General features: G+C 35.9%; 3 protein-coding genes and 1 non-coding gene across 5 annotated transcripts in view; 2 read left to right on the forward strand and 2 right to left on the reverse strand.

Annotated features, from left to right (window-relative positions):
• LOC117107353 (arginine kinase-like) overlaps window positions 1–9,063 on the forward strand; it is a 14,246-nt gene extending 5,183 nt beyond the window's left edge. The window contains exons 3-7 of the mRNA XM_033249004.1: window positions 5,808–5,978; window positions 6,632–6,803; window positions 7,133–7,256; window positions 7,593–7,782; window positions 7,949–9,063. Of these exons, the coding sequence (XP_033104895.1) occupies window positions 5,808–5,978; window positions 6,632–6,803; window positions 7,133–7,256; window positions 7,593–7,782; window positions 7,949–8,121 (830 nt within the window). The 3' untranslated portion in view covers window positions 8,122–9,063. The remainder of the gene's footprint in view (window positions 1–5,807; window positions 5,979–6,631; window positions 6,804–7,132; window positions 7,257–7,592; window positions 7,783–7,948) is intronic.
• Window positions 9,064–10,403: 1,340 nt separating this feature from the next.
• On the reverse strand, window positions 10,404–18,614 carry LOC117107354 (translin-associated protein X-like). 2 transcript variants are annotated; one of them, XM_033249006.1, is made up of 5 exons: window positions 18,294–18,614; window positions 15,796–15,901; window positions 12,274–12,387; window positions 11,759–12,002; window positions 10,404–11,235 (listed from the first exon to the last, which is right to left on the reverse strand). In XM_033249006.1, the coding sequence occupies exons 1-5, from the start codon at window positions 18,352–18,354 to the stop codon at window positions 10,843–10,845; spliced, it is 918 nt and encodes a 305-aa protein (XP_033104897.1). In that variant the 5' UTR covers window positions 18,355–18,614; the 3' UTR covers window positions 10,404–10,842. The 2 variants fall into 2 exon arrangements, with proteins under 2 accessions (XP_033104897.1, XP_033104896.1); XM_033249005.1 differs by having other exon boundaries at window positions 12,274–12,390; window positions 18,294–18,586.
• Window positions 18,615–18,726: 112 nt separating this feature from the next.
• Trnae-uuc lies at window positions 18,727–18,798 on the forward strand. Its single transcript has one exon. It is a non-coding gene; the product is annotated as a tRNA-Glu (tRNA).
• A 583-nt stretch (window positions 18,799–19,381) lies between these two features.
• The window catches only part of LOC117107356 (NPC intracellular cholesterol transporter 2-like), a 9,766-nt gene continuing 5,049 nt past the window's right edge, over window positions 19,382–24,098 (reverse strand). The window contains exons 2-4 of the mRNA XM_033249007.1: window positions 21,304–21,408; window positions 20,475–20,650; window positions 19,382–19,938 (exon numbers count right to left, since the gene is read on the reverse strand). Of these exons, the coding sequence (XP_033104898.1) occupies window positions 19,855–19,938; window positions 20,475–20,650; window positions 21,304–21,408 (365 nt within the window). The 3' untranslated portion in view covers window positions 19,382–19,854. The remainder of the gene's footprint in view (window positions 19,939–20,474; window positions 20,651–21,303; window positions 21,409–24,098) is intronic.

Genomic DNA, 24,098 nt, shown 5'->3' on the forward strand with positions numbered 1-24,098 from the left:
AAAAAGAAAAAAAAATGATAGCCCACAACGCATCAAATGTTATTTTCGGGCGTCTACAACACAAAAATTTCGATCCCCCGGGACATTGTTGTCTCGATCGGCCCAAATTTCGCCCCCCCCCCTTTTTTTGGACATCTCTGGATCCGTCCCTGCAGAGTGCGTTGTTATTTACTTATGCATCAGGTCGTGAGAGGAAACCAACCAAAGTGAGAAACTGAGTGGGTAACCACCAGTGTTTGCAATGTGGCCTTGCTAATGTGTCAAACTATAGCACTACCTGTATAAGTAGTCATCAGTCAACATCAACTTGTCCAACAATAACTCAAAACTAAATAAATAAAGATTTTATATATAAACAATACTATTTATTTAAAAAAATCGTCATTGGTCGTTTTGTCCATTGGTACCTACCTCGGTTTTAAGTAACCACCTTATACACTTTATTTCTTCAAATTGAATGACTTTGGCATAATCATGTTTCTTTGATCGATTTTTAAGCTTACTGTTTAAATAGGATTTTGATATTGTTCTCTTGTTCAGATTTATGCCATTAACTTGTCTTGCTTTATGTGTCTCATTTTTATGCTTATTCATTTTTTTCAAAATGTTATATAATGATGCAATTCGGAGTTTTACAGTGAAATTATTATTTTTGAATAGGCCTACACTTGGAAAGAAAATTAATCCATAATACAGGCCTAAATAAACTCTTTGGTATTTTCCATTGAGGAGCTTTATGCAAATAATTGCCTTTTAGGGTTATTCCCGATGTTATTTCGTGTACCGTACTGAACCGCTCATGTATATTTTGAGTAGTAAGTTAAGATGGTGTATATTGAATAACGTATTAATAAAAAATCAAAGGCGTAATCACCATGTCTTCAAAACTAAATTCACTTTCTTTGAAGAGTCAAGAAGATGCTTACTATTGATTACTGTACTGACATCTCGTTTGCCCACTTTCACTACGTCCTTACGTTTAGGGAAATCGTTCGAACGACTTAACAATATTTTAGCAGGAGCGCCGAGTATGTAATTAAGCAATTTACGACGAGAACATTATAGGCTATATCCTGATTACCTATGTGATCATCTTAATAATTATAAATGGATCCACAATTACTATTATATATATAATATATATATTTATATATAATATGTATATATATATATACATATATATAATATAGGCCTATATAGGCCGATATATAAATTAAAACATACCGTAACAGAATAGGAACCTGACAAAGAAAGAAAAAAAACTCAACCTCAACCGGGACTCGAACACAGGATTTTTCGCATTCATGGCGAACGTAATAACCACTTGACCACGAAGGCACTGTGGTGACTCAAGCGTTCGGTAGAAGCTGAATCCCCTTCGTTCTTTTAACGTGTCTGACGTCACGAATTTGATACTGTATATATAGCAGTAATATCGCACGTGGTCAAACTAGTCAGGGATCCATATATGATAGATAGATACTTGCACAGTATATGTCCCTGTGGAAGTTTTTATCTTATATTAATAATACTTTAGCCTTTAATAATATATATATATATATATATATATATATATATATATTTCACAATAATAGTGCTTGAATGGGAAAACAAAAATGGTAAAGAGTTTGTATTTTTACACATATCAAGATGTTTTTCCATTTTCAAAAAGCAATCGCACATGTTTCAATTATGGTAATGGCTCCGTCTTTTACTAATAAATGCTGAGCATAAATTGTAGATATATAATTGAACGTGATTATTCAATACATGACCAAACAGCAAATCGTTAATGCAACACCGGTCACATGACTTTTTAGTTTCCGTAGCAATAATGTCATTCGTTGTGTTACTGCACGTGTGACGTCGAGTGTGCTGGTGGTGGGACTAGAAATCGAACTGATGATTATTATTTTGGAAGAAAATAGATATTATATTAGGTTTTTATTTATGTATTCAAATGAATTATTAACATGTAGTAATGCGCATCGAAATAAAAAAATTAGCTTGGTTGATGTTAATTTAAGTATATTTTTTGACATTGTATCGCAAAAAATCGCCAATTTGACCTAAGGCATCTTCTTCAAACTACTATTAGGCCTAGGCTTGAAAAATCATTTTTGCAAGTACTGGACAATATGATAAAGTACATTAATAGCATAATGTGTTACATCGATCTTCATTCATAAAGGGATATAATTATGTTAATAATGCTGATGATATTTATGCTGATGAGTAAAAGGCGTAGGCCCTAGATAGTGTAGGAAGCTAGCGAGGAGTATGTTATTGATGATAATGATGATGATGTTCATTGTGATAATGATAAGGATGGTGATAATAACAATAATGAACACAACGACGTCGATGATGATACTATGATTATAGATAAAGTGAACTCATTGCTATTAATAATTATATGACTTGATGATAATTTTATATGTTGATAGAGAGGCCAATGAATTTTGTTGGGATACTATTTTAATTGCCATGTCAATCGTAACTAGGATAATTTATGAAGTACAAGATAATGCAAAGTGCTATATTTTTCGTGACTACGCCTCACGGCGCAATCAAAACACGACCGTACAATTTACAGTTCTCAAATTTCCAACATAATGAGATTCCTACTAATGTAGGTAGTTCTCAACAAATACTACGCGCGTCATCATCAAGCCATTTAAAATGCGTTCATTTGCATCCTCCCATTCGGAAGACGGTGACGAGGTCAGGGGTCGAATAAAAATGGAAAGATGGTTACAATCACACGGTTGTCCTTATCTTTATCGTTTCCAATTACTTATGCTTATAATCTAATAAGCAACATTGTAAAAACGTATTAAAATAACTTGCGATCATGTTATCAGATTTCATCATCTATATTCAGGTCCAAAAAAAAAATTATTGTGTCGGCCACGCCCGACCGACCCAAATTTTACGAAATTAAGGGTCGGCATTTCATTTATTAATTTTTTTTACAACAAACAATATTTTTTTATGAGCAAATAAGGTTGAAATAGCCTTGGCGAGGCTAAGGGGCCAAGGCCAGCCTATTTTGCTGGATGGTAGGCGATGCGAATTCAAAATGGTTGTATCATTTGTGTTTATGTTTCTACTTTTTTAGGAGTAAACACATATTTGGTTGTAAAAAACGAAACAAAAAAAAAACAAAAATCTCGAGATGCCGGGTTAGGTATTTATATTATACAAATTCAAATGGCAATTGGAATATAGTGTTCTTGGTCGAAATAATGGATCCGACCTTTTCGCTAAGCACCGCTTCTTGTATATTGTTGCTAAGGTCCCACAAGACGGCAATAGGTAGTTTTCGCCGCACGACGTTAACCCAACATGCAGCGTGAAAGCTCCGCCCCTTTTGTAAACAAATCAAAATACGCATGCGCAAACCCGTAACTAACGTACGTCGAATCCTGAAAGTAACGTATTCCGCAACGCAAGATGAATAAATTATGACTTCATCCGTTAACGTTAAGGTTAACGTCGTGCTTCGAAAACTGCCTAGTGTTGAAACCATGGTTGAAACATACACGCAACACGTGCGTTTGTGGGACAACGCGTGTGCTTGTTGGACACGCGCGTATTTTGGCACTGTTCTGATTGGTCAGTTGTAGAGGAGATTTTGTATTTTTGTAATTCAGTGATTTCAGTTGCTTCCGTAACTTTTTAGTTCTTCCTTATATTTTTCTGAAATATCACATTTTAAACGTTGTTTCCTTATCTTTCCACGTTTCTTTATCTTTTCTATTTTTTTTTACTTTAATCAAAAGAGAATCATGAAGCCTGATAGATTCTAAAATCTCACCATCCGTCTATGGTTCTTAAACGATATGGTTCCGGATAAAAATAAATTTCCGAGACACGTTCACCAAAGGTCGTTAACCAATCTCACCATCCGTCTATGGTTCTTAAACGATATGGTTCTGGATAAAAATAAATTTCCGAGACACGCTCACCAAAGGTCGTTAACCATTTATATATGTACACAGACAGATCAATGTGCCATGAGAGTTCTGTGAAAGTCTCATTTTTATTATTTTAATTAGCATACTGTTATTATTATGAATGAGCAACTCGAGATGCCGGGTTAGGTATTTATATTATACAAATTCAAATGGCAATTGGAATATAGTGTTCTTGGTCGAAATAATGGATCCGACCTTTTCGCTAAGCACCGCTTCTTGTATATTGTTGCTAAGGTCCCACAAGACGGCAATAGGTAGTTTTCGCCGCACGACGTTAACCCAACATGCAGCGTGAAAGCTCCGCCCCTTTTGTAAACAAATCAAAATACGCATGCGCAAACCCGTAACTAACGTACGTCGAATCCTGAAAGTAACGTATTCCGCAACGCAAGATGAATAAATTATGACTTCATCCGTTAACGTTAAGGTTAACGTCGTGCTTCGAAAACTGCCTAGTGTTGAAACATACACGCAACACGTGCGTTTGTGGGACAACGCGTGTGCTTGTTGGACACGCGCGTATTTTGGCACTGTTCTGATTGGTCAGTTGTTACGTTTGATTGACACTCCGGAAAGGTCTATTATCTAGGCTAACGTTTCGAATGGAAGCAAAGAGTATGTTATATACTCTTTGATGGACGTTAATACTGCACATCAAGTTCAAGTTTATTAAAAATCACATTCGCAGCTAGTAGTTAAATTGCATATCATTTATACATAAAAATAAAATAAAGTAATTATAAATAAGTATAAACATACATTTCAATCGGTATTCCTTAAATTCTTGGTTGAAAAAGTGCATCTTGTATCTTAATGATGATGATCATACGACAAACAACCCATACCTCACACCCAACCCAACATCTATTCGAATTCCTGGATCCGCCACTGGATTAGTACGAGCATAATTTGTTTGTGTTGTGGTAGGCCCACCTATATCATAAATCTTTAATGCATCCTATTAGGCAATGCTAATGGGATGCATGGTATCACATTACATTTCTTCATTATGGTTTTGCAGAAAATTTTATAGCTGTCTTCCGATCTTATAACACAACATTAACGTGCAACTTCGGTCGATGAAAAAATACAATCCCGTCATTATTCAGCATAAAATATTACTTGTACGCATGTTTGCGCTTTATTGCACATAATACCTCGAAATGATTCACCGATATGTAATGAAAAGATTAATCCAAATAATTCTTTTCTAAAATGAAAATTGGTAATTCGTATACGGTACAAAAAACAAAGATATACCGTAGAGTACAATAAAATAATATCGTCGCCATGTTGCAGGCAAAACCCAGTTGGATTAGGTCCATGGTCCTGCACCATAGTGTGCATTAAGCTTACTGAAGTGATTCTGGTAATGAGATTGATCGTCTGCTTGGCTTCATCTTTTAACCATAACCTGGATACGCGACAATCAGATTAACAATTCAATTAAACATTCATAATTACGCAGATGGCAGTTATCAATGTCTAATTGCAAAATCGTTCGCATTTAAAAGTCCTGTATGCCGATGGCTATTAAACAGGAATTGAAACAACCTGTATGTCGGTTGATTAAATATATGGGTGTGGTGTATGGGGGGTGGGGGAATCTTCCTTAAAAAATGCGGAAAACGTCTATACTCACCACTACCACCACCACTGATTCAGTGTTACGTATTTTTGGGCAGGGTACCCTCACGGATGTTTCTCCTTTTAGGGATCATTGTATTATTTTAGATACGTCAAATTCACAAAGCTATGTGAACAGGTATGTCATACTGATGTTTCAGTTGATTTAAACACTAAATTAATGTTTTCTTTTATTCACAGACAACCATATTACCGACTTGGACCCCAGCAAGCTGACCGGACCAGATGAACTCGACCCTAAATACGTTATCAGCTCCCGTATCCGTACTGGTCGTAACATCCAGGGTTACTGTCTCTCTCCATTCGTCTGCCGATCCGAACGACGAAGGATCGAGAAGACCGTTGTCGATGGTAATATCACCTCCTTACAATATAGGCCTATTCATTTAATTTCAATATCTATCCGTGATAGGAAATTTTCCATTACAGTAACCAATTGGCATCTAAATGCCAATCTCGTCATTTTCCTAATTACAATGATATTACAATAAGTTTTTTGAAGTGACAGCACTTTACAAATTACTTACGGCGCCGAGAAGTATAACACCGAACAATGTATCACCACTATTGGCACTAATATTATATATAACGATGAACAGATTATAATTTAGAAAATGGTCACGTGATTATTACATAGGCCTATGCCTTATGGCAAGTTTGTTTATAGTACTTGAAGTGCTATTGAATATCATTAGTAATGTTGATCTGCACGTGGAGTAAAGCTAAATGGACGCCAATATGCATGGAAGTTCTACGAGTAAAATTCCAATATATAGATTTTGGATCAGCCCACGTGAATTCTACCCCCTGAGTAAATCCATAGTGAATTTAGGGCTCTAGGAAGACACATTTACTTCGGAGTATGCTTACCTCAGATCCAAATAGGCCTACTTAATTAGCCATGGCAGGTCATTTCATTTTAAAAATGCATTATGGTTACCTGTTTCATCGTCCATAATACGTATTATTGCTTAAATTTATAATTATCCACTTTCTCTCCGCAGCTCTTAATGCTCTGGGGGGCGAGTTCAAAGGAAAGTACTATTCCCTACTGACCTTGAATGAGAAGGACCAGCAGCAGCTTATTGATGACCACTTCCTCTTCGACAGACCAGTATCTCGGCACTTCACCAGCGGCGGCATGGCCCGAGACTTTCCTGATGGTCGTGGAATCTGGTAAGACAACATATTTATGGGGTGGACGCTCCGACATCATGTATTCATTGGCAATTTATTGTGAATCAACAATAGGCCAAAATAATATTTTAAGTGCCTAGTTTTGTAAGAAGATGAATCCTGCTCAACTAAAATGATCCACCATTACTTCTAAATCATGTCTCGTCTTTCTTTACCCTGACAAGACAAACGTTGTTTCAAATTGTCCCTGAAATAACAAAAATTCAAACTTTTATAGTCTTCTACTCTCCGAATTGCCTGCCACAGTGCCATCATCCACCACGTTGGCTTAGTCAGGTCACAATACAGTATTCTTTTTTGAATTACAGGCACAATGATGTCAAGAATTTCCTTGTCTGGATCAACGAGGAAGACCACACGAGAATCATCTCCATGGAGATGGGTGGTAACATGAAGAGGGTTTTCAAGCGTTTCTGCACTGGCCTAACCGAAGTAAGTCCTAATCTGCATGTCAAATATATTAAAATTAGTAGTTCAATTGCAAGCGATTTGCACATTTGTGTCCGTGTGTTTTATTCAAATTCTTCTAGATTCAGTGCAAACCATTTAAATGGCTAAAGTATCCTTGTTTTGTGCAACTTAAAATTGTTAAGATTACATTAGATTTTGCGCATGTCACCACTATTATCAACTAATGCCAATAACGATCATTGTTATTCGATTTCTTATCACAACATACATAATTTTTGTTAAACACTGAATAATCCAAATGTAGGTCATCTATGTCTGGCACGTCTAAATAATTACACATTCATATTTCGTCACTAGGTCGAGAAACACATCAAATCGAAGGGCACAGGCTTTATGTGGAACAAGCACTTGGGCTTCATCTTGACCTGCCCATCCAACTTGGGTACAGGTGTACGATGCAGTGTTCACGTGAAGGTACCATGTCTGGCAAAAGACAGCCGATTCGAATCCATCTGTACAAAGATGAGGTTGCAGAAACGTGGAACAAGTAAGTTTATCGTCAGTCGTAATCCCATGCACTTAATAATAAGAATAATAAAACACACAAAAATGATGTTAATACTAGCTGCGTAAAATGTGTTTTTATGTCTAGTGTGCGTGACATACAATTTTTAATTTATATTTTTAACTATTTAATAAATTGTTTTTATCAGGCGGAGAATTCACAGAGTCTGTTGGAGGCGTGTACGATATTTCCAACCTGGATCGTCTGGGTAGCTCAGAGGTACAGCAAGTACAATGTGTCATTAACGGCGTCCAGACGATTATCGACATGGAGAAGAAATTGGAGAAGGGAGAATCTATTGATGACCTCATCCCCAAGTAAACGTTTCATGGCGACAGACGCTCGCGTCTACCAGAGTACTTATGTGACGTAACCTCCACCTATATTTTACGTTAATGATGTTGAACATTGTATCTATGAAATATGAAATGTTTAAATTTTTCACTGCAAACCAACTTCACAAGACAGAATCACGGATGTAAATGATGTTTAATATAATTTGAGATAATTCAATAAAATATTATAAAACAGAGCAGCGGATTTGCCCGACGTGGAAAGTGGGGGTGGTCGGGCAACGCTCAAAATCTTTGGAAAGTGGTCCAGGGGCGAAACCTCTGAAAAGAATATGAAAATTTAGGGGATTCAAAGACTATTTTAATCGATTTTAGAGATTACTACTGGTAATTTGTAGAAAACACAATCAATATTTTTCCCCTCGACAAATTGTGAATTTTTTCTCACCGAAGGGGCCCTGATTTGAAACAGAAAATTGAAGCACAACCACAAGGACCCCCATGGACTGAAAAACAAGAATTTCTATAAAGGTATCTAGAGCAGTCGTGTAAATTTGACAAAATCTTTTCGAGGTTTAAAAAAAAAATTAATATGTATGATTGAAGTGTAGTGTGCGTGTGTGTGCAATATTAATCACAATTATTGTAATGTCCATACATAATATGGGAGGGACTACTCTGATAGCATTGTGCCCCGAATCAGTGTAATTAAACGCCGATTGATCCGTGCAAACAATTGTGTGACAAAAGTTGCGAATAATGATATACCTCCGCATGAAGCGTAGGCTACATAATAATCTCATGTTGATGATAGTATGTCCAAAGAAGGAGGTACAATCAAAGAATGTTGGCACAATCTAAATACTGTGTTGGTAGGAGACGTAATGCACTCTCCTCATCCAGCCTACTGGATTCTTTTTTTGTTACATGTTACCACTGTAGAGTCAGCAATAAAACACTAGTCTTAGAACTCTTGTTTCTTTTCAATTTTTCATTCCTTTTGTGAAATTGAAATAATCACACGAAGTGATATCAACATTTCATTCCATTTTCACATTTGCATAGTAGTAGTAGTAACAATAATCAAAATAATAAGCTGTACTAATAATAAGCAATGCTGAGAATGTGTGTGTCCAATCACAATAGTTAATGCATAGTCTGGGTTCCAGGCCGTAATTTTGGGTTAATCACTCTGTATTGTGCTTAGGTGCGCGCCATACCTAATTTAATCGGCGTCCCATACTCGATAATCAGCCTCTAAATTGATCTAAATTAACTTTATCGTTGGTGGCGCTATCCGGAATTAGAACAAAAATAGTAAGAGACTTGTGGCAAGTCTGCATCCAAACCACCGATCACGGTAATGAAAAAATAAAACACTAAATCAAAATGAAGGGCAATGTACTTGGGTGCCTATCAGTGCTGCAACTGTCTTGGGTCCAATTTGATTTAAATCTCACAGGCTGAAAACTGGGCCAAAGCTTCTGAACCTTCCAGTCAGAGAATTAAACTTAAAAACTGCTGAAATTCAGAATGTAGATTACTACATACAGAGGAGTGGTTGAATTCACTGCAGCAGGGAGGGGGAGGCAGGCCCATGTGACATCATCAGTACTGTTACTGTTGTAGTGGCTCTCTTCTTCGGAAGATACATGGCCGTCATTCACAGAATCCGTTGACAAATCACTGCTGGTGTTTACTTTGAAATCAAAGATTTACCATTATGCTACAAAAAGTATTTCAGTTATCTTTTTACTGGCAGTACAGCATATTTTTATTTTTTATAAAAATTTTGTTAAGGGGTCACAATTACCAACATTTTCACAAGTGTGCAAACAGTATGCTAAGGGGAATGTACATGAAAATGCTGATTCAAAATAACATGCAATATTTAATAATAGATTTTTATGACAAATTATAATGCAACCGTGGATATAGTAGACATTGTTATGCAACAAAATACAATACATTAGTTGACTTCACAAAAAAATGAAGAATGGTTTTGCAAAACCAACATTTCTTATGTACACTTTCAGAGTGGAGGGAGGGGTACTGAAAAAGACTACTGATTGTACACTTGCAAAAATGTTGATACTTGTGAATGACCCCTTACTCAACCTAAAGCTGTTTTTCACATTGGATTTGAATTTGGACCACATTTCCTATAAGCTGAACGTCAGTGTCCTTATTCTTACGTACTGATCCGATTTTCTGATTGGTTTGGTAGGCTTTCTGTTCTGAAACTTCAGATTCGGTGTGAAATCTCATAAAACAGGCAAAACAACAGAATAAATAACTTTAACACAGAACTTTTGTTGTATTCTTTCTTTATTTTTTCCAAAATGATATAAAAAAAAAAAAACACAACAGAATATTTACCAGTTTGGTGTGCAGTGCAGTTGCTAAACCGGTGTAAAATCTCTTCACACCATAAAGCTGGGGGCACACACTACAGTCAACAGTTGACGTAATTTCACAGAGAATGTAAAGCAACAAACAGATCTTTCGCAATGAAAATTTTCTCAGTCTGCCACCAACAATCAGCCATTGTAGCACATCATCTAGCACTCAAAGAAAGTTCAGATGGATTTGTCAGCCAATTGTACAATAATGTGTGTGCCCCACTGAAGTGGATGCCATCTTCAGGTTGAGTAGTCAACACTGCACATGGGGAACAGCACTACAATAAGTTGTCCTCACCCCTTAACATTAACATTATACTTTGGCTCAAAAAACTGACTTGACATCATCAAAGAGCTGCTTCTTCAGTTTGGGGCTCTGCAGTGATAGCATCCATTAACATGTGTTTTGGTATCTCAGAGCCGCGCACTTGTAGCGTATAACATGTATTCTCAACTTTCCTTAAACTTCGTCTCATCGTTTCCATCTTCTGTTTTAACTCACGAGAAGCTGAAGCAGAGCACAGTGAGAAGCCCTCGTATATCTCTCGCATGAAGGACACTAGTTCAAATGGTTTTTTTATGTTTCCATGGCCAATACTATTTATACAGTACCTCATGAGTTCTCCCGTTAGGTCAGCAAGTCCTAAAACATACTCTACTGGGGGAAGCTGTAACTGGATTTGTCTGGTTTCAACCGCTTCAGTTTGTTTCTGATTTTTGTCTTTTTCACTGGTTTCTTCCTGACAAATTCAAACAAATAAAGTCATTGAAGAATATGGTTGTACTTTTTATAGTATTATTTAATAGTATCAAGGAAGTCATGAATTTTATTAGGCTTCTTGTCAGGCCTACTCTAGGCTAGACTCTCTAAGAACTACTGAACTCAGGGGCGGATCCAGAAATGCCCAAAAGAACGGTCAAAAGGGGGCCAACTGGGAGGCAGCACTACCCTAGGGCAATCCGGGGGAATGATCCTGGGAAATTTTTGTTTACTAGACCCCCGGAAACAACCTCACAGGCATTTTGAGTGATCAATAATTTCTTTTTCTTTCCTTCCTTTTTCCCCTTTTTATATTAATTTCCAAAAGATGGTACTTATAGGCTAGACGTATTTAGTATTTTGAATTGAGTCTTTTTGTATCCTATCTCAATAGCATTTTGTATTTAAGAGAGGCTGGGATTGGCTTGTATAGTATACCCGAAGACCTATTGTAGCTACATAAAACATTGATACAATATTATTTATCATTATTATTAATTTACCTTTGTTATTGGAACCTTGAATGTAAGTTTCTCTTCTGTAGTTTTCATAGTTAGTAGTTGCTTATTCAGTATATATTCGTAAAAAGAGATTGCCTCTATGTACTCCTGTAGTCCATTAGTGTAAGCACGTAGGAAGCGGTACGGATCCTCCCCTTCGAGCTCAACAGCGATGCCCTTTAATTTTTTACCAATCTGACAGATTTTTTCATCTGCTTCTTTAAGGATTGCTTCACAAGTATCTTCACTGCAAAACAAGGAAACACAAGAACATTTTAAATTCCAGTAATATTTTGAAAAGAAGCAAAACGTAGGATTTACGACAATTTAAAACGTTTAAAATACTTTTTTTCAGTTTTGTATGTGTAACTGAAATGACAGATTAATGAGAAGAATGAAAGTAAATAAATGAAAATAATAAATATTAAATTATTAAAAATATATACAGTAAATGAAAAGTACATAAATAAATAATGAAATAAACAACTAAATTATGAAAATAAGGCAGAACAACTGACCTACTTATCCTGTGGAGTAAAAAAATGACCCGCTTGCTTTCAATGGTCACGTCACGACTAAGCTTCACCAACCTTTCGTATTTATCATGTTTTTCATCCAGCTCCTTCTGGTAACTTCTAAAAAAATGTTGTTTTTTTTAAATTAATTAAAACAAATCTTTGTGCTTGCATTAGCCACATCCTCTATGTCATACTTTTCATGCCAGAGTTGCTCATCTTTGGAACAATCTTTCTGACAACATTTGTAATAATTTTGATTCTCTTTCTACTAAAAAGTATAAAAAAGATGCCTTTATTTATATTCAGTTTTAATAGTTTAGTTCAACTTGTAATTTTTATTTTGGTTTTTTACTTTTATTAATTTTTTTTCTTTTTTATTGTTTTTTTTATTTCCTTCACATCCAACAGCAAGTACACTCGCCACTTACAGGATGGAATGATGCTGATGAGAATCTATAATTCAGTATAATGTTTATTATATTACATTATATTCTGATTGTAGTGAAAATGTATAAACTCAGCATGCATGTTATGACAAAGGTTATTCATCTGTTGTCAAGCAGGTCAGAAATATCAAGAGGGCGTGTGCCATAATTATGTGACTGACAGATCATATAGCTGCATGATAATAATAATAATAATATGTTAGACATATATAGCGCTTCATGCCTTATATATCTCCACAGTATTAAATTAGCAAGCTACAGTTCATGCTGATTTAATGTGAGGCTATAATTATTGTCTGTTTATTCAAAATATAATACATGTCTCATGTTCTTAGTCGAGAACGGGGCTTAATGAAACATTTTGAAGATTGGTGCTTAATTGAGAAAGAGCTTTTTGAATCATTTATGGTAAGTTGATTTTTTTGATGCTGACAAAATGTGACACATGGTAGTGTCTATTCCTTTAAAGCAATTGTGGTGTTTACTTTAACTAACTTAAATGTCACAACAGATGTAATAAATAACATTAGGAATTTGCATTTGCCCACTTTCCTACAGTAGCAGGTGATGCTCTGCTAATTTAACTCCAGCCTTGGGTAAACTGGCTGAGTTGTTTTTTCAAGTGCTACAACTCTCAACTTGTCGACTTGGTATTATTTGATCTGCCAGTCACCTGTGATGTTTAGCAACTCAGTGGATGTAATTGGGCCAAACCATTTCCAGCTTTATCAGTTATTGCTCAATGGTTGGAACAATCAAATGTTTTTGCATAATGCTAAGAGGCAAATTGAGCTAAACCATTGTTATGAGGGTGGGAACTGTCAAAAAAAAAATATATATATATAGGCCTATAAATAATATTTCCCTTGTAATAAATGTAAAAATGCTGGACTCAGGGTAGTACAAAAAAAATAAGGGTGAGTGGTAGACTGGGTGATAACATTGGTAAACAGCCAATAAGAGTGGATTTTAAGGATGGGCAAGGGGTTAATATTTAGGTAGGTGGAGCACCATGAAAGTAACCTAGTTCAGACTAGGTGGATAAAACTGGCTCAACTCACCGGGTTTATCAACCTGCCAGTCTGAACTAGGTGGCTTACCTCAAGCCGGCTTTAATCGTTGCGGGGGGTCTTGCATTGACTTCGGGTGACGAAATACCAATCAGCATTCAATTACGTACACTGTGAGTGAGTGTACGTTTTGCGAACAATGTTTTGAAACACGTTTCCCGGTTACGGTTCATTATTATGCAAATTGTCGCCTGGCTAAACCCGCTAGTCTGAACGCCCGGGCTTAACTCAAGCCTGGTTTATCTCCAAGTCTGAACGTAGCCTTAGATAGACTGGGTGGAAAACCTCTAGGCTGGGTGGTCCTGCCTATCTCCGTCCATCATAACTACATCCCTTGAATTATCAATTCTAGATTGGCTACCAAGTCCATCATATGTACTTATATGGATTCCCTCAAGTTCTGTTTCATTCTGATTGTAGTAGTAGGAAAAGAGGGATCACAATGTTTGCCTAAATCTTGTGGTCTCTGTTGCACAAACATAGACTTGGGTATAGTGGACCCTCTAATGACTTTTGCCTTATCTATCTTATTGGAAAAAGAAATTCGCTGCCATGCCAACCAAGTCACATCTCAACTTCCTTTACTTGGTGCCAAATATTTCCTACTGGAAATTGGCTAATACATTAAATATTGCACAAACTTCTGACCCAAACACTATCTTGAGAATGAAGTTGGTAACAAAAACACTTGCCAACCAAAAATATTTAAAATGGCAAATCATGTATGAAACAAGTCAAACATGTCCCAATATAAATGTTTTCAATCATTAGACATCATCAGGATAAAAATTGAGGAAAAACAACACTAAATTCAATTTAAATTTATAATCTCTACAAAAGTGTTTATTTTCGTTGATAAGGAGCAACTTAGCTCAGTCAGCTAAACTGGTGGTAGCCATTGTGTGTGCACTGAACCGTGGAGACCTCTTGGTCACCAGATCAATTCCCATCACTGCTCTCCTTGTATTTGAGCTGGAGGGTTGGAATGCAAGTTACGATAGCGCACCGTCTTTTGGATGAGACGTTTAGGTCGTTGGTCCTGTGTGCATTATGGCCCATAACACAGTACACTCTTCGGAAAAGAGTAGAGTATTGTCTCCTGGTGTACAGCCCAATCACAACCAGAAGAACCCAACTGGGAATAAATCTTCTTCAGACTTTTGTGGGCCATCCTTGGTTTTTACACTGAATAAATCCATATTTTCTTTTAAAAAGAAAACTAACTACATAAACACAATCTCAAAGAGTTTTGTATTTTAACAAACGATGCCATACACTTGAAGAGTTTGATATGTAGGCTGACTTATTCTTCCAAGAATATTGCAAATTTTTGTTGCGTAGATTATTCCAAGTTGCGGTGAACAAAGGCAAGCCAATCAAGGACCTATGGTACGAGGGTGAGGGTTTGGAAGTGGGTGTTTCGAATCTCCTTAGTGTGGGTTACAGTAGGGTTACTGTAAACCCTCTAATAGAAGCTCAGTGGGCTTATTCCTGAGAAGAAGCCCATCTTGAATTGAAGCCCCCTTTTTAGTTTGCAAAAGTAGCCTCTGTATAGGTGTAAAAGTAGCCTCAAATACAGTAGTATGCATAGTATGCATTTTTTGAAAGAAACAAGATACTATAAATTAAAAACATGCTTCCTTTATACAATAGTTTAGGTGACTTAATGACGGTAAATACACTCCATGATACAAACTGATGTTACAGTGGCCCTATTTATTGTTTTCTAATAGTAATTCCCAAAACTTACAACATTCATTTTGAAAAGAATCCCCCCACCCTCTTTACTTTGCAAAAGTAGTAGTAGAAAATAAGCCCATCCAAAGGTCGCAAAAAATAAGGAAGACCAGGGCTTCTGCTCAAGGTTTTACGGTACATGCCACTGGAAGTTTGACAACTCAAATCAATTTCATGCTTGGCAAGAGATGCTACACCTACAGTACATTTGAAGAAAACAATAATTAGCAGACATGCAAGTACTGTACTGAAATGTTAAATTAGCTTACCTGAACGCTGCAATGATAGCAGAGTTCTCATTCACATTCACAGCACTTTTGTCTGGTTTTCTACCATGCTTAATATATGACCCATCTTTCTTTCTCTTTTGGCTACCTTCACATATGGTGAAACAAAGAGTAATTGTTAGTTCTTTAACACGTCTTCAGTGGCAGATATGGTAATGTAACACTAATCAAGAATCGAACCCCTAGATTTCTCACAGATTACCAGAGGTTAAATTGGAGGAAAAAATGTTGCCTGTATATGCAGCTTATATGGCTTTTCTCTTTATTGTTAAAAATAATTAAAGCCCCATTCCCAGCAAAATTTCAGTTCTTAGAAAAATCTGATATTCATATGTTATAAAGATTTATAAATATAATACAGAATTGATAGTTTAACTCAATTTAGACATTCCTAAACATGAAAAAAAAATGTAAGACTGAAATTTGATTTTTTTTTTGTGTTCCACACAAAAAATAAATGCGAATGAATCTGTTATGTTTGATTTTGCAATAAAATAGTAGGCGGCCAAAACATTAGCCTAGCAACACTGCTAGGCTAGGCCTAGTCTTACCTCGAATTAGGTTCTGTTATCATACATAAAAAAGGCTGCCATGATATTTTCTATTGCTAATATTGACACTTGTGTGAAACATAATATTTCATTGGAATTATTTCAAATTTGCTAAAAAAAATGATTCTGACCGAGATTTTGACAATTAAACAAACATATCTCAGGCCTACTCAATCAGCCGCATTGTGCGAGATGCAAAGTAAAAACACTGATCTCAGTAGAGAGGGCGCACTTTATTTAGTGTTGGCGCCAGCGGGGGGCAGGGGCACTTGTCCACCCATCAGACAGGCCTGGACCCCCTGTTGCCTGACAAATGACTAGGTCGTCGGAAAAATATAAAAAAAAAATCCAAATAACATTATTATTTAATGCCAATCCCTAAAATTGTGGTCTAAAAAACACTTTTAGGACTAAATTATGCAATAAAAAAACCTCCCCATGAACCCATGAACAGGGAGTTTTTCATTCCGGGACGTCAGCTGAGGCTTCGTCGTCGCCTTGGTTCGGACCCCTACATCGGACATGTCAGACCCCTTGTCAGCAAATTACTGACGCCACCGCTGAATTTATTTATCGCTCACGATCATATCGACGATGTAAACAGTTCAGTAAAACAGACTAATTAATGTTTTAATTGTGGGATGAATTAAAAAAAAAGATCTTACCATGAGAATTCATGGCATTCGTGGGTGAGACAAAAAGAATGACTTAGAAGATAAGAATGCGGCGGGTTTACGAAACAATTAGCCTGCCTACCTCCTTTGCTCATCAGTATAAAATATACACAAAAGCCAGAGCATTCCAGTGAATGCGATCTACAGTCATCAAGAAAATGGTAATCTCCTATGAAAAAGAGTCTATTCATCATTTTTTTTTATCCTTTTGTATAAAACTAAAATTTATGCCAATATTTTTCTATGGTTTATAATAATTAGAGAAAATGCATATGTATTTTTTCTACTAAAATTCAGAATAAAAGTGGGTCTGATAGCCCACACTAGATGAACCCGATCGTCTAGAAGGTGTGGGCCCGATCATTTGTCCAGGGTATGGTCTAAGAAGCCGCAAGCAGCACTTTCACACTGCACCGCACATGTTCACACACTCACTGGCAACACATCCAGACGTTTGGACTCTGCCAATAGGCCTTTTCCACGAATCTGTAGACATCTTTGTAGGGATGACAAACATTACCAACAGAAATAAGTTAAGCTTTTGGGCTGATTTTCTGACATCATGTTATTTAAAAAATCATAACTTCATAACGGGGTGTCGTATCCAAAAATTTTTCCAGCAAAATGGTTTTTAAAGACTAGTCCACTATATGATTGAAAAACATTTTTCAATTTTTTTTTAATCATATAGTGGTGTAGACTTTTTTTAAGAACATTTTGCTGGAAAATTTTTTTGGATACGATGCCCCGTTATGGAGTTTTATGATTTTTTAAATAACATGATGTCAGAAAATCAGCACAAAAACTTATCTTATTTCTGTTAGTTACGCACCGCTGATTCGCAATGTTTGTCATTACTTCAAGAGTCTACCGATTCGTGGAAAAGGCCTATTAATCAAGTAGGGCCTAGGTTTAAAAGTAGAAGTGGGCGCTTAGGTTTAACATTAGAAGTAGGCGCCACGGCCTAGCTAGCTAAACTAGGCCTGTCGGTAGGCCTAGTTAGTTAGGCCCTACTACCTATTACTAGACTAGGCCTAGCCTGCCCTGGCCCTGTTATGTTAAACTTAATATAGGCCTAAATAGCTAGGCCTAGGCCTAGGCTAGGCCTATCATTAATCGATAGACATGAGGGGCATAACCAGCGGTAACAAGTAAGTACAGCGGTAAGTACAGTACTTACTATCATAAAGCTAAATTATCATAAATTAATTGCATCATAGATTAATCTTATAAAATAAACTTATCATAGACTTACTGTGTTCACTTGCAGTGTGTTCCGACTTTCTTTCTATGGGGGCTGCCATTTTGATAAACATACAAGTTACTGCAGGTCGAGCCAACGCGGTGAAGCAAGGTGTGTGTCGAAGAAACGCCGAAAGCGTCAACACTAAAACTTCCACTTCCACTCAGTTGTTCACTGTAAGCTCGTTCGCCTACTGTTAACGCAATGAACACAATGTTGACATCCCGGTTAACACATACTACTGTCTTGAATGAATTGTATCTCTTTTGTCGTATTTCCTAGAAAATCGAAATCAACGTTTTCAAAAATAGCCAGTCCTTTTAAGTATATTAATATACAAGCATAATATATATTATAAGAAAAATTAACCTATCAACGAATAAAATAAGTAACATACAACTTGCTAAATTAGATTATTTTGTAAAACTATCGTGAATCAAGCAAGTCCCGTGTGGTCTAGTGGTTAGGATTCGTGGTTTTCACCCACGCGGCCCGGGTTCGATTCCCGGCACGGGAAGGCAGATTTTTTTTTTTTTCCGTATTAGTGTACCTTCTTCCCAATCCCCATTAGTGTACTTTTCTGAATACTGTATGTAATATTTATAAGCAGCAACCGATGATTTTTCTTCATTCCTAAATCATGATATAATACAGAATTGTCCAAATTCCGTTTACACACAACGCATATGTTACTAAAATCCAGAGCACAGTTTAATGGCTTTAATGATGAATGCTGTACATTTTGGAAATTAGTACTATCAAACAATAAACAGGGCCATTGTACATCGATCTGTATCATGGAGTGTATATTAACCAGAGCATTGAATCGCCTACACTACTGTGTAAACAAAAGCGTGTTTTAATTTATTTTCGTTTCTTTGAAATTTATGGTATACATTTATGTATGTACTGTACTATATCGAAAAGAAGCATGTTATCTTGAAAGGCTTCTTTTCGAGGCTAAATTTGCAAATTAAAGAGAGGGGCTTCAATTCGAGATGGGCTTCTTCTCGAGATTAAGTCCATTGGGCTTCAATTCGAGGTTTTACGGTATCATGTTTACAATTACTGACAACACAAAACACAATGACTACGCGGTATTTGATTGGCGTCAACATCTTGTTTATTAGTGACAAAAATATATCACATCTTTATGGAAACAAAAAAATCTGTATGAAAAAAATTACAACGTCTGCTGTGCAACAAACTGTTATTATTTTACTTTTAAAAAAAAGTACAGTATTATCCTTAGTTCTTTAAATTATTTTGCTAATACAGTCAGTTGCTTTTATTTCATATTTATAATCTGATTATCAGAGACCATGATCATAATTTTAGCTGCAAGAACTACAGTTCATTCTCTTTCTGTTACGTAGAAAAATGAACGTCTTTTAATGAGACCAAGATCAAATGAAGCCCAGTTTGGGAGGCCCTTACCCTACAGTTTACAAAAACTGCGGTGGCATAAAGAGATAAAGATGGCCCAGTTAATACACATTTCATGTTAAATTATTAATAACTTTCAGATTTAATTCATTATCAAAATAAAATCTGAAGTTCCTTTTTGAAAAATTTAGACAATTTTAAGAGGAACTTGGAAGCAGAACTGTTCTTTCGAATTGTTGTCAACAAGTTGCCACTCCGCTACCAGCTCAATCTACAAAACAAGTAAAAAGAAAATACAATTTAACATTTTCAGGGCTTGCTTCTTCCTCCATGTAATCATATTTCCTGATTTTCCTTTATTTTATCATTGGTGTATCATTATCATATTATTAATATTATTATTATTATTATTATTATTATTATTATTATTATTATTATTATTATTATTATTATTATTGCTGTACGTCCTTATTTCCACAGCTTTGATGTGATTTTGATCCTGTTTTCCGTGTTCTCTTGTATTTGAATACTATTTAACAACTCAGTTTTGTAATTCAGATTTAGTCCTGCAATAATACCGTCTCATGTAAAAAATTACCGTGATATAAAATATGCTAAAGTTAGATGTAAATATCGTATTGATTATTGCACAGTTACGGTGTCTTTCCTTATAATAAAATAATATTTTACCTTTTTCGAACTTGCGAGAAAGACCAAACCAAAATCCAAAATGTTATCATTATTAACGATGACAGTGATTATTTTCATGTGAGACACTTTAATGATGTACACAAAGTTTTAACTTACTGCAGGGTAGATTGATTTAACTGGAAGTGTTGAGTTGAAGACGTAACTCGTGTCACCGGTAAGCGGACATTTTAGGCCACAGTTAGTGCATGCATCGGGGTTGTCCAGAGGAAATTGAATCTTCTTTTGGTCTATGTAGCCGTACACTTTAGATTTAACATCCGTTGCATTGCTTACTGAGGGAGATGTAATAATTAAGTCATAAGAATACACAGAGATCCAAATCATCTACAGCACTTTCTTTCGGAGAAATGACATTAGAATTGTTATATAACATCTGATCGATATTTCACTCATTATATTAAACTGAAATCTATACATCAATTTCAAATAGACGTATAGTAGATAAGTAGCCGGTAAAACCCCTACTGAAGATTTTCAAGGGTGCAACCCAACAATTTAGGCAAAAATTCGAGTTATAACTCGTAAATTAATACTTTTATCAAGTATTCCTATCTTTATGTATTAATATTTTGATATATAGATTTCGGCAAAATACAGATAGTATTAATTACATAATAGTAAACATGGTATTTCAGTGAACAGGCTACCGTTATTTGAAATATGAAATACTGCCTGCATGTTTCAGCTTGGTGGTTAAGATGCTTGCATTCCAATCCAATGCCAAGGTACGGTCCCTGCTTTTCTCATGACTGAAAACTACTCACTCACTAAGCCTTCAAGAGAGACTATTATACGGTATAGTTCCATCCAGTAAGTTGTACTTGCTGCTGTATCAGAGTATGGCTGTGCAGTGTGCAGACTGCAAGAAAACGCACAGAATTTTCAAACTGTGGGCACACACACAGAAATGGCGCATAACACTTACATTCTTTGAATGTAACTTTCAATGCAACTAATGATCCTCGTTTAATCTGGCATGGCTCTGACGGACATGGCTCAACATCTACGTTTGTTACCATGCTTCCACTCCCTGTAAAATAAAATGGATTGCAATTTGAATTTTAAATCGTTTATGAATTTAATTAAGAAATGATATGACGTGCGTCTTCGTCAGAGGTACATGTAAGACATCGATTTCGCTATGATAAGCTATTTTTAAATAATTTTTTACTCTGTAAATTCGCCTAGTGGAAAACCAGTTAACTGTTCCCTGGGAAAACTGGCTTTAAGATAAGTTTGATTATCACTAATTCATTTAATTTAATTCGAAACGTCCGATTTTCAGCTATTATCGCTATTTTTTCGCACTTCTCTTAATAACTTCACTTCTACTTTTCCGATTTTCGCCATTGTTTTTTTTATCCTATTCCAAATTTAATAATAGTTTTAGTAATCTTAATTTCAATCCATAAAGGTTGCCAAATCTCGTCGGACTTTTTAATTTTGTAACCGTGGTTTATCATATTTTCCAGTGTAAAACCTACGGTTTTAGTAGAAATGTGGCGAATCGCTCGAAGTTTTTAATAGCAGCACCGTTGATATGGCCTATGTAAAAAAACAATTTGATTGGTTAATAAATGACGTCGGACTTTTTATTTTTGTAAGAATCAACCAATAGCAAGTCAGCTTAAGAACAGCGAGCGAATATTCGACCGTATTTTCAAGCAGAAGTGGCTTTACTTTGGAGTTAAAATTTAGAATGTTATTTGCTTATCTTTAAATATTATTTTGATTTTTAGTTTTTACATGTGTAGGTGAACGTATAGATATATTTGTAAAGTATTTACATAACAAATATGGTAGTTAAGACAGTATATAAATGACGATATTCTGCTAGGCCCATAGATTCACCTCGGCGGATGAGCTCCGGTTCCAGGTCTGATAATCAGACCACGCCGTTTTCAATGGGTTATGTTAAGTGTTGTGGTAGAAGCGCATGTAATAGGTCAATTTGTGCACTGTTAAAAAAATGTATATCTACTGAAATAAAATATTAATATTAACTTTTTTTTATTATAAAATATTATGAGCTTGCACCTACTACCGTACTTTTTCTACCCTCACACAAAGAAGATACCCTTATTTTACAATGATCCATTTCGCACGCTTTAACTAAATTCGCTTCAACGCGATATATATATCGGAACAAGCCGACATTTCTCTACACGCATGCCTGAGCCCCTAACACTGTATGGGAACTCGCATATATTAAAGCATCTGAAAAGTTCACGCCATTGTAAACAATCAGCCAATGAGGACTGTTTCACGTTACTGGACTCCGCCTCTACAACCCAAACTCTAAAAATCAAAGAAGCCTTACATATTCAGTGGGAGCAGCCCTCACTGAACAAACAGCTTCTTCATGTTAATTTATCTTTGTCATTCTAAATTCATTCCATTCTCCCCTTTATGGCATAAATACTGCACTCTGATTTTACCTCATCTTTATTTATATTTTGCTTTGTAGTACTGTTACGGTTCATTCCACAATTTTTTAGCATGCATAACATTGAATTTTTACTCCCCTATATTAATGATTGCCTGCGGGCAATAGATAACTGACGATGGTAGTAGACTGCCGAATTAGGCCATAACTTATTGGATTAAATAAGGCTTTGCCTATGATGAAGATACGATCTACTTTGATATATATATATATGTATGTATCCATTGGAATGCAAAGGTAATATCTAATTCTGCATTTGTTGCATTTCCAAGACTATGGGAAGAAATTCCTGTGGATATTCAACAATCAACATCAATTGGAAGTTTCAGATCAGCCCTTACAAAACACTTCCTTTCAATGTATTAGTTGATTGTTTATGGATCAATAATATCCTCTTTTTTGTTGCTTTTTGTTTTTCCCTCCTTTACATTTTCTTTGTTTATTTCTGTTCTTTGTTACTGTTTTTGCAGTTGATTGGTTGAAGGTAATTTTTTTTTTGTTAATTTGATATTTTTAATTTGAGCTGTTAATTTGTAGTTAAGATGTTGGATAAGAGTGCAAGTTTTTCTTGTTCGGGTTTATGCCCATTTTTTCCTGGCAATACTGTAACATGTCTTTTTGATGCCAAATAAATATTATGTATGTATGTATGTATATATAGGGGATTATCAAACTGTACTCAAAGTAGTTGCTCTCTGCTCGCAAGGCTTGACATCCTCCGATTTTATTCTAGCTGTGCCCCTGGGTTTACTCCGGAACCCTGACAATATTAGGTCATTGGCTGGTGGCCTGGCTCAAGTGGCGGCACCAGCGGGAGGAATCATTGGGGGGGGGGTTTCTCCCGTCGCGCAAACATAAATCACTAACCCACAAGGTATTTGATTGAACCTCACTGAGGGTCAGTCTTATTGGACCAATGTGGGAAAATATCTGGAGCCGCCACTTGCCTGGGGCGGATGCAGGATTTGGGGTGCGTGCAAAAATTTGAAGAAATAGTACCTGTAGATGGCTGAAAATTACATTTATAATAGTAAAATTCATCATTATCTCATCACTATAGGCCTATCATTATATAGTCAAAATGAAGCGGCAACAAATTTTCATGATTTTTTTTTAATCGGCGATTTTCGGCAACCATAGAGATCATAGTATGTGTGATGAACCATAGAAAATATAACTTAAAAACATTCTCTTTGATGTTTTTACTTTACCTACTTCAAAGCAGTGTGTCCACAACCACCTCTGCCCCACCATGGTTGGGCCTGAGGTGGGTG

Source organism: Anneissia japonica, unplaced genomic scaffold, assembly GCF_011630105.1.
Source record: "Anneissia japonica isolate Jap-2015-1 unplaced genomic scaffold, ASM1163010v1 scaffold9668_len1562885_cov226, whole genome shotgun sequence".
NCBI classification, from domain to species: Eukaryota; Metazoa; Echinodermata; class Crinoidea; order Comatulida; family Comatulidae; genus Anneissia; species Anneissia japonica.

Excerpts from the sequence above, each read along its gene's own strand:
- LOC117107354 (XM_033249005.1), bottom strand. The coding sequence starts at position 18,354 with ATGTTTATCAAAATGGCAGCCCCCATAGAAAGAAAGTCGGAACACACT. Across the intron at positions 15,902-18,293 it reads ACACACTGCAAGTGAACACA|GTAGCCAAAAGAGAAAGAAA; the intron begins GTAAGTCTATGA and ends CCATATGTGAAG. Across the intron at positions 11,236-11,758 it reads TCAAGGTTCCAATAACAAAG|GAAGAAACCAGTGAAAAAGA; the intron begins GTAAATTAATAA and ends TGAATTTGTCAG.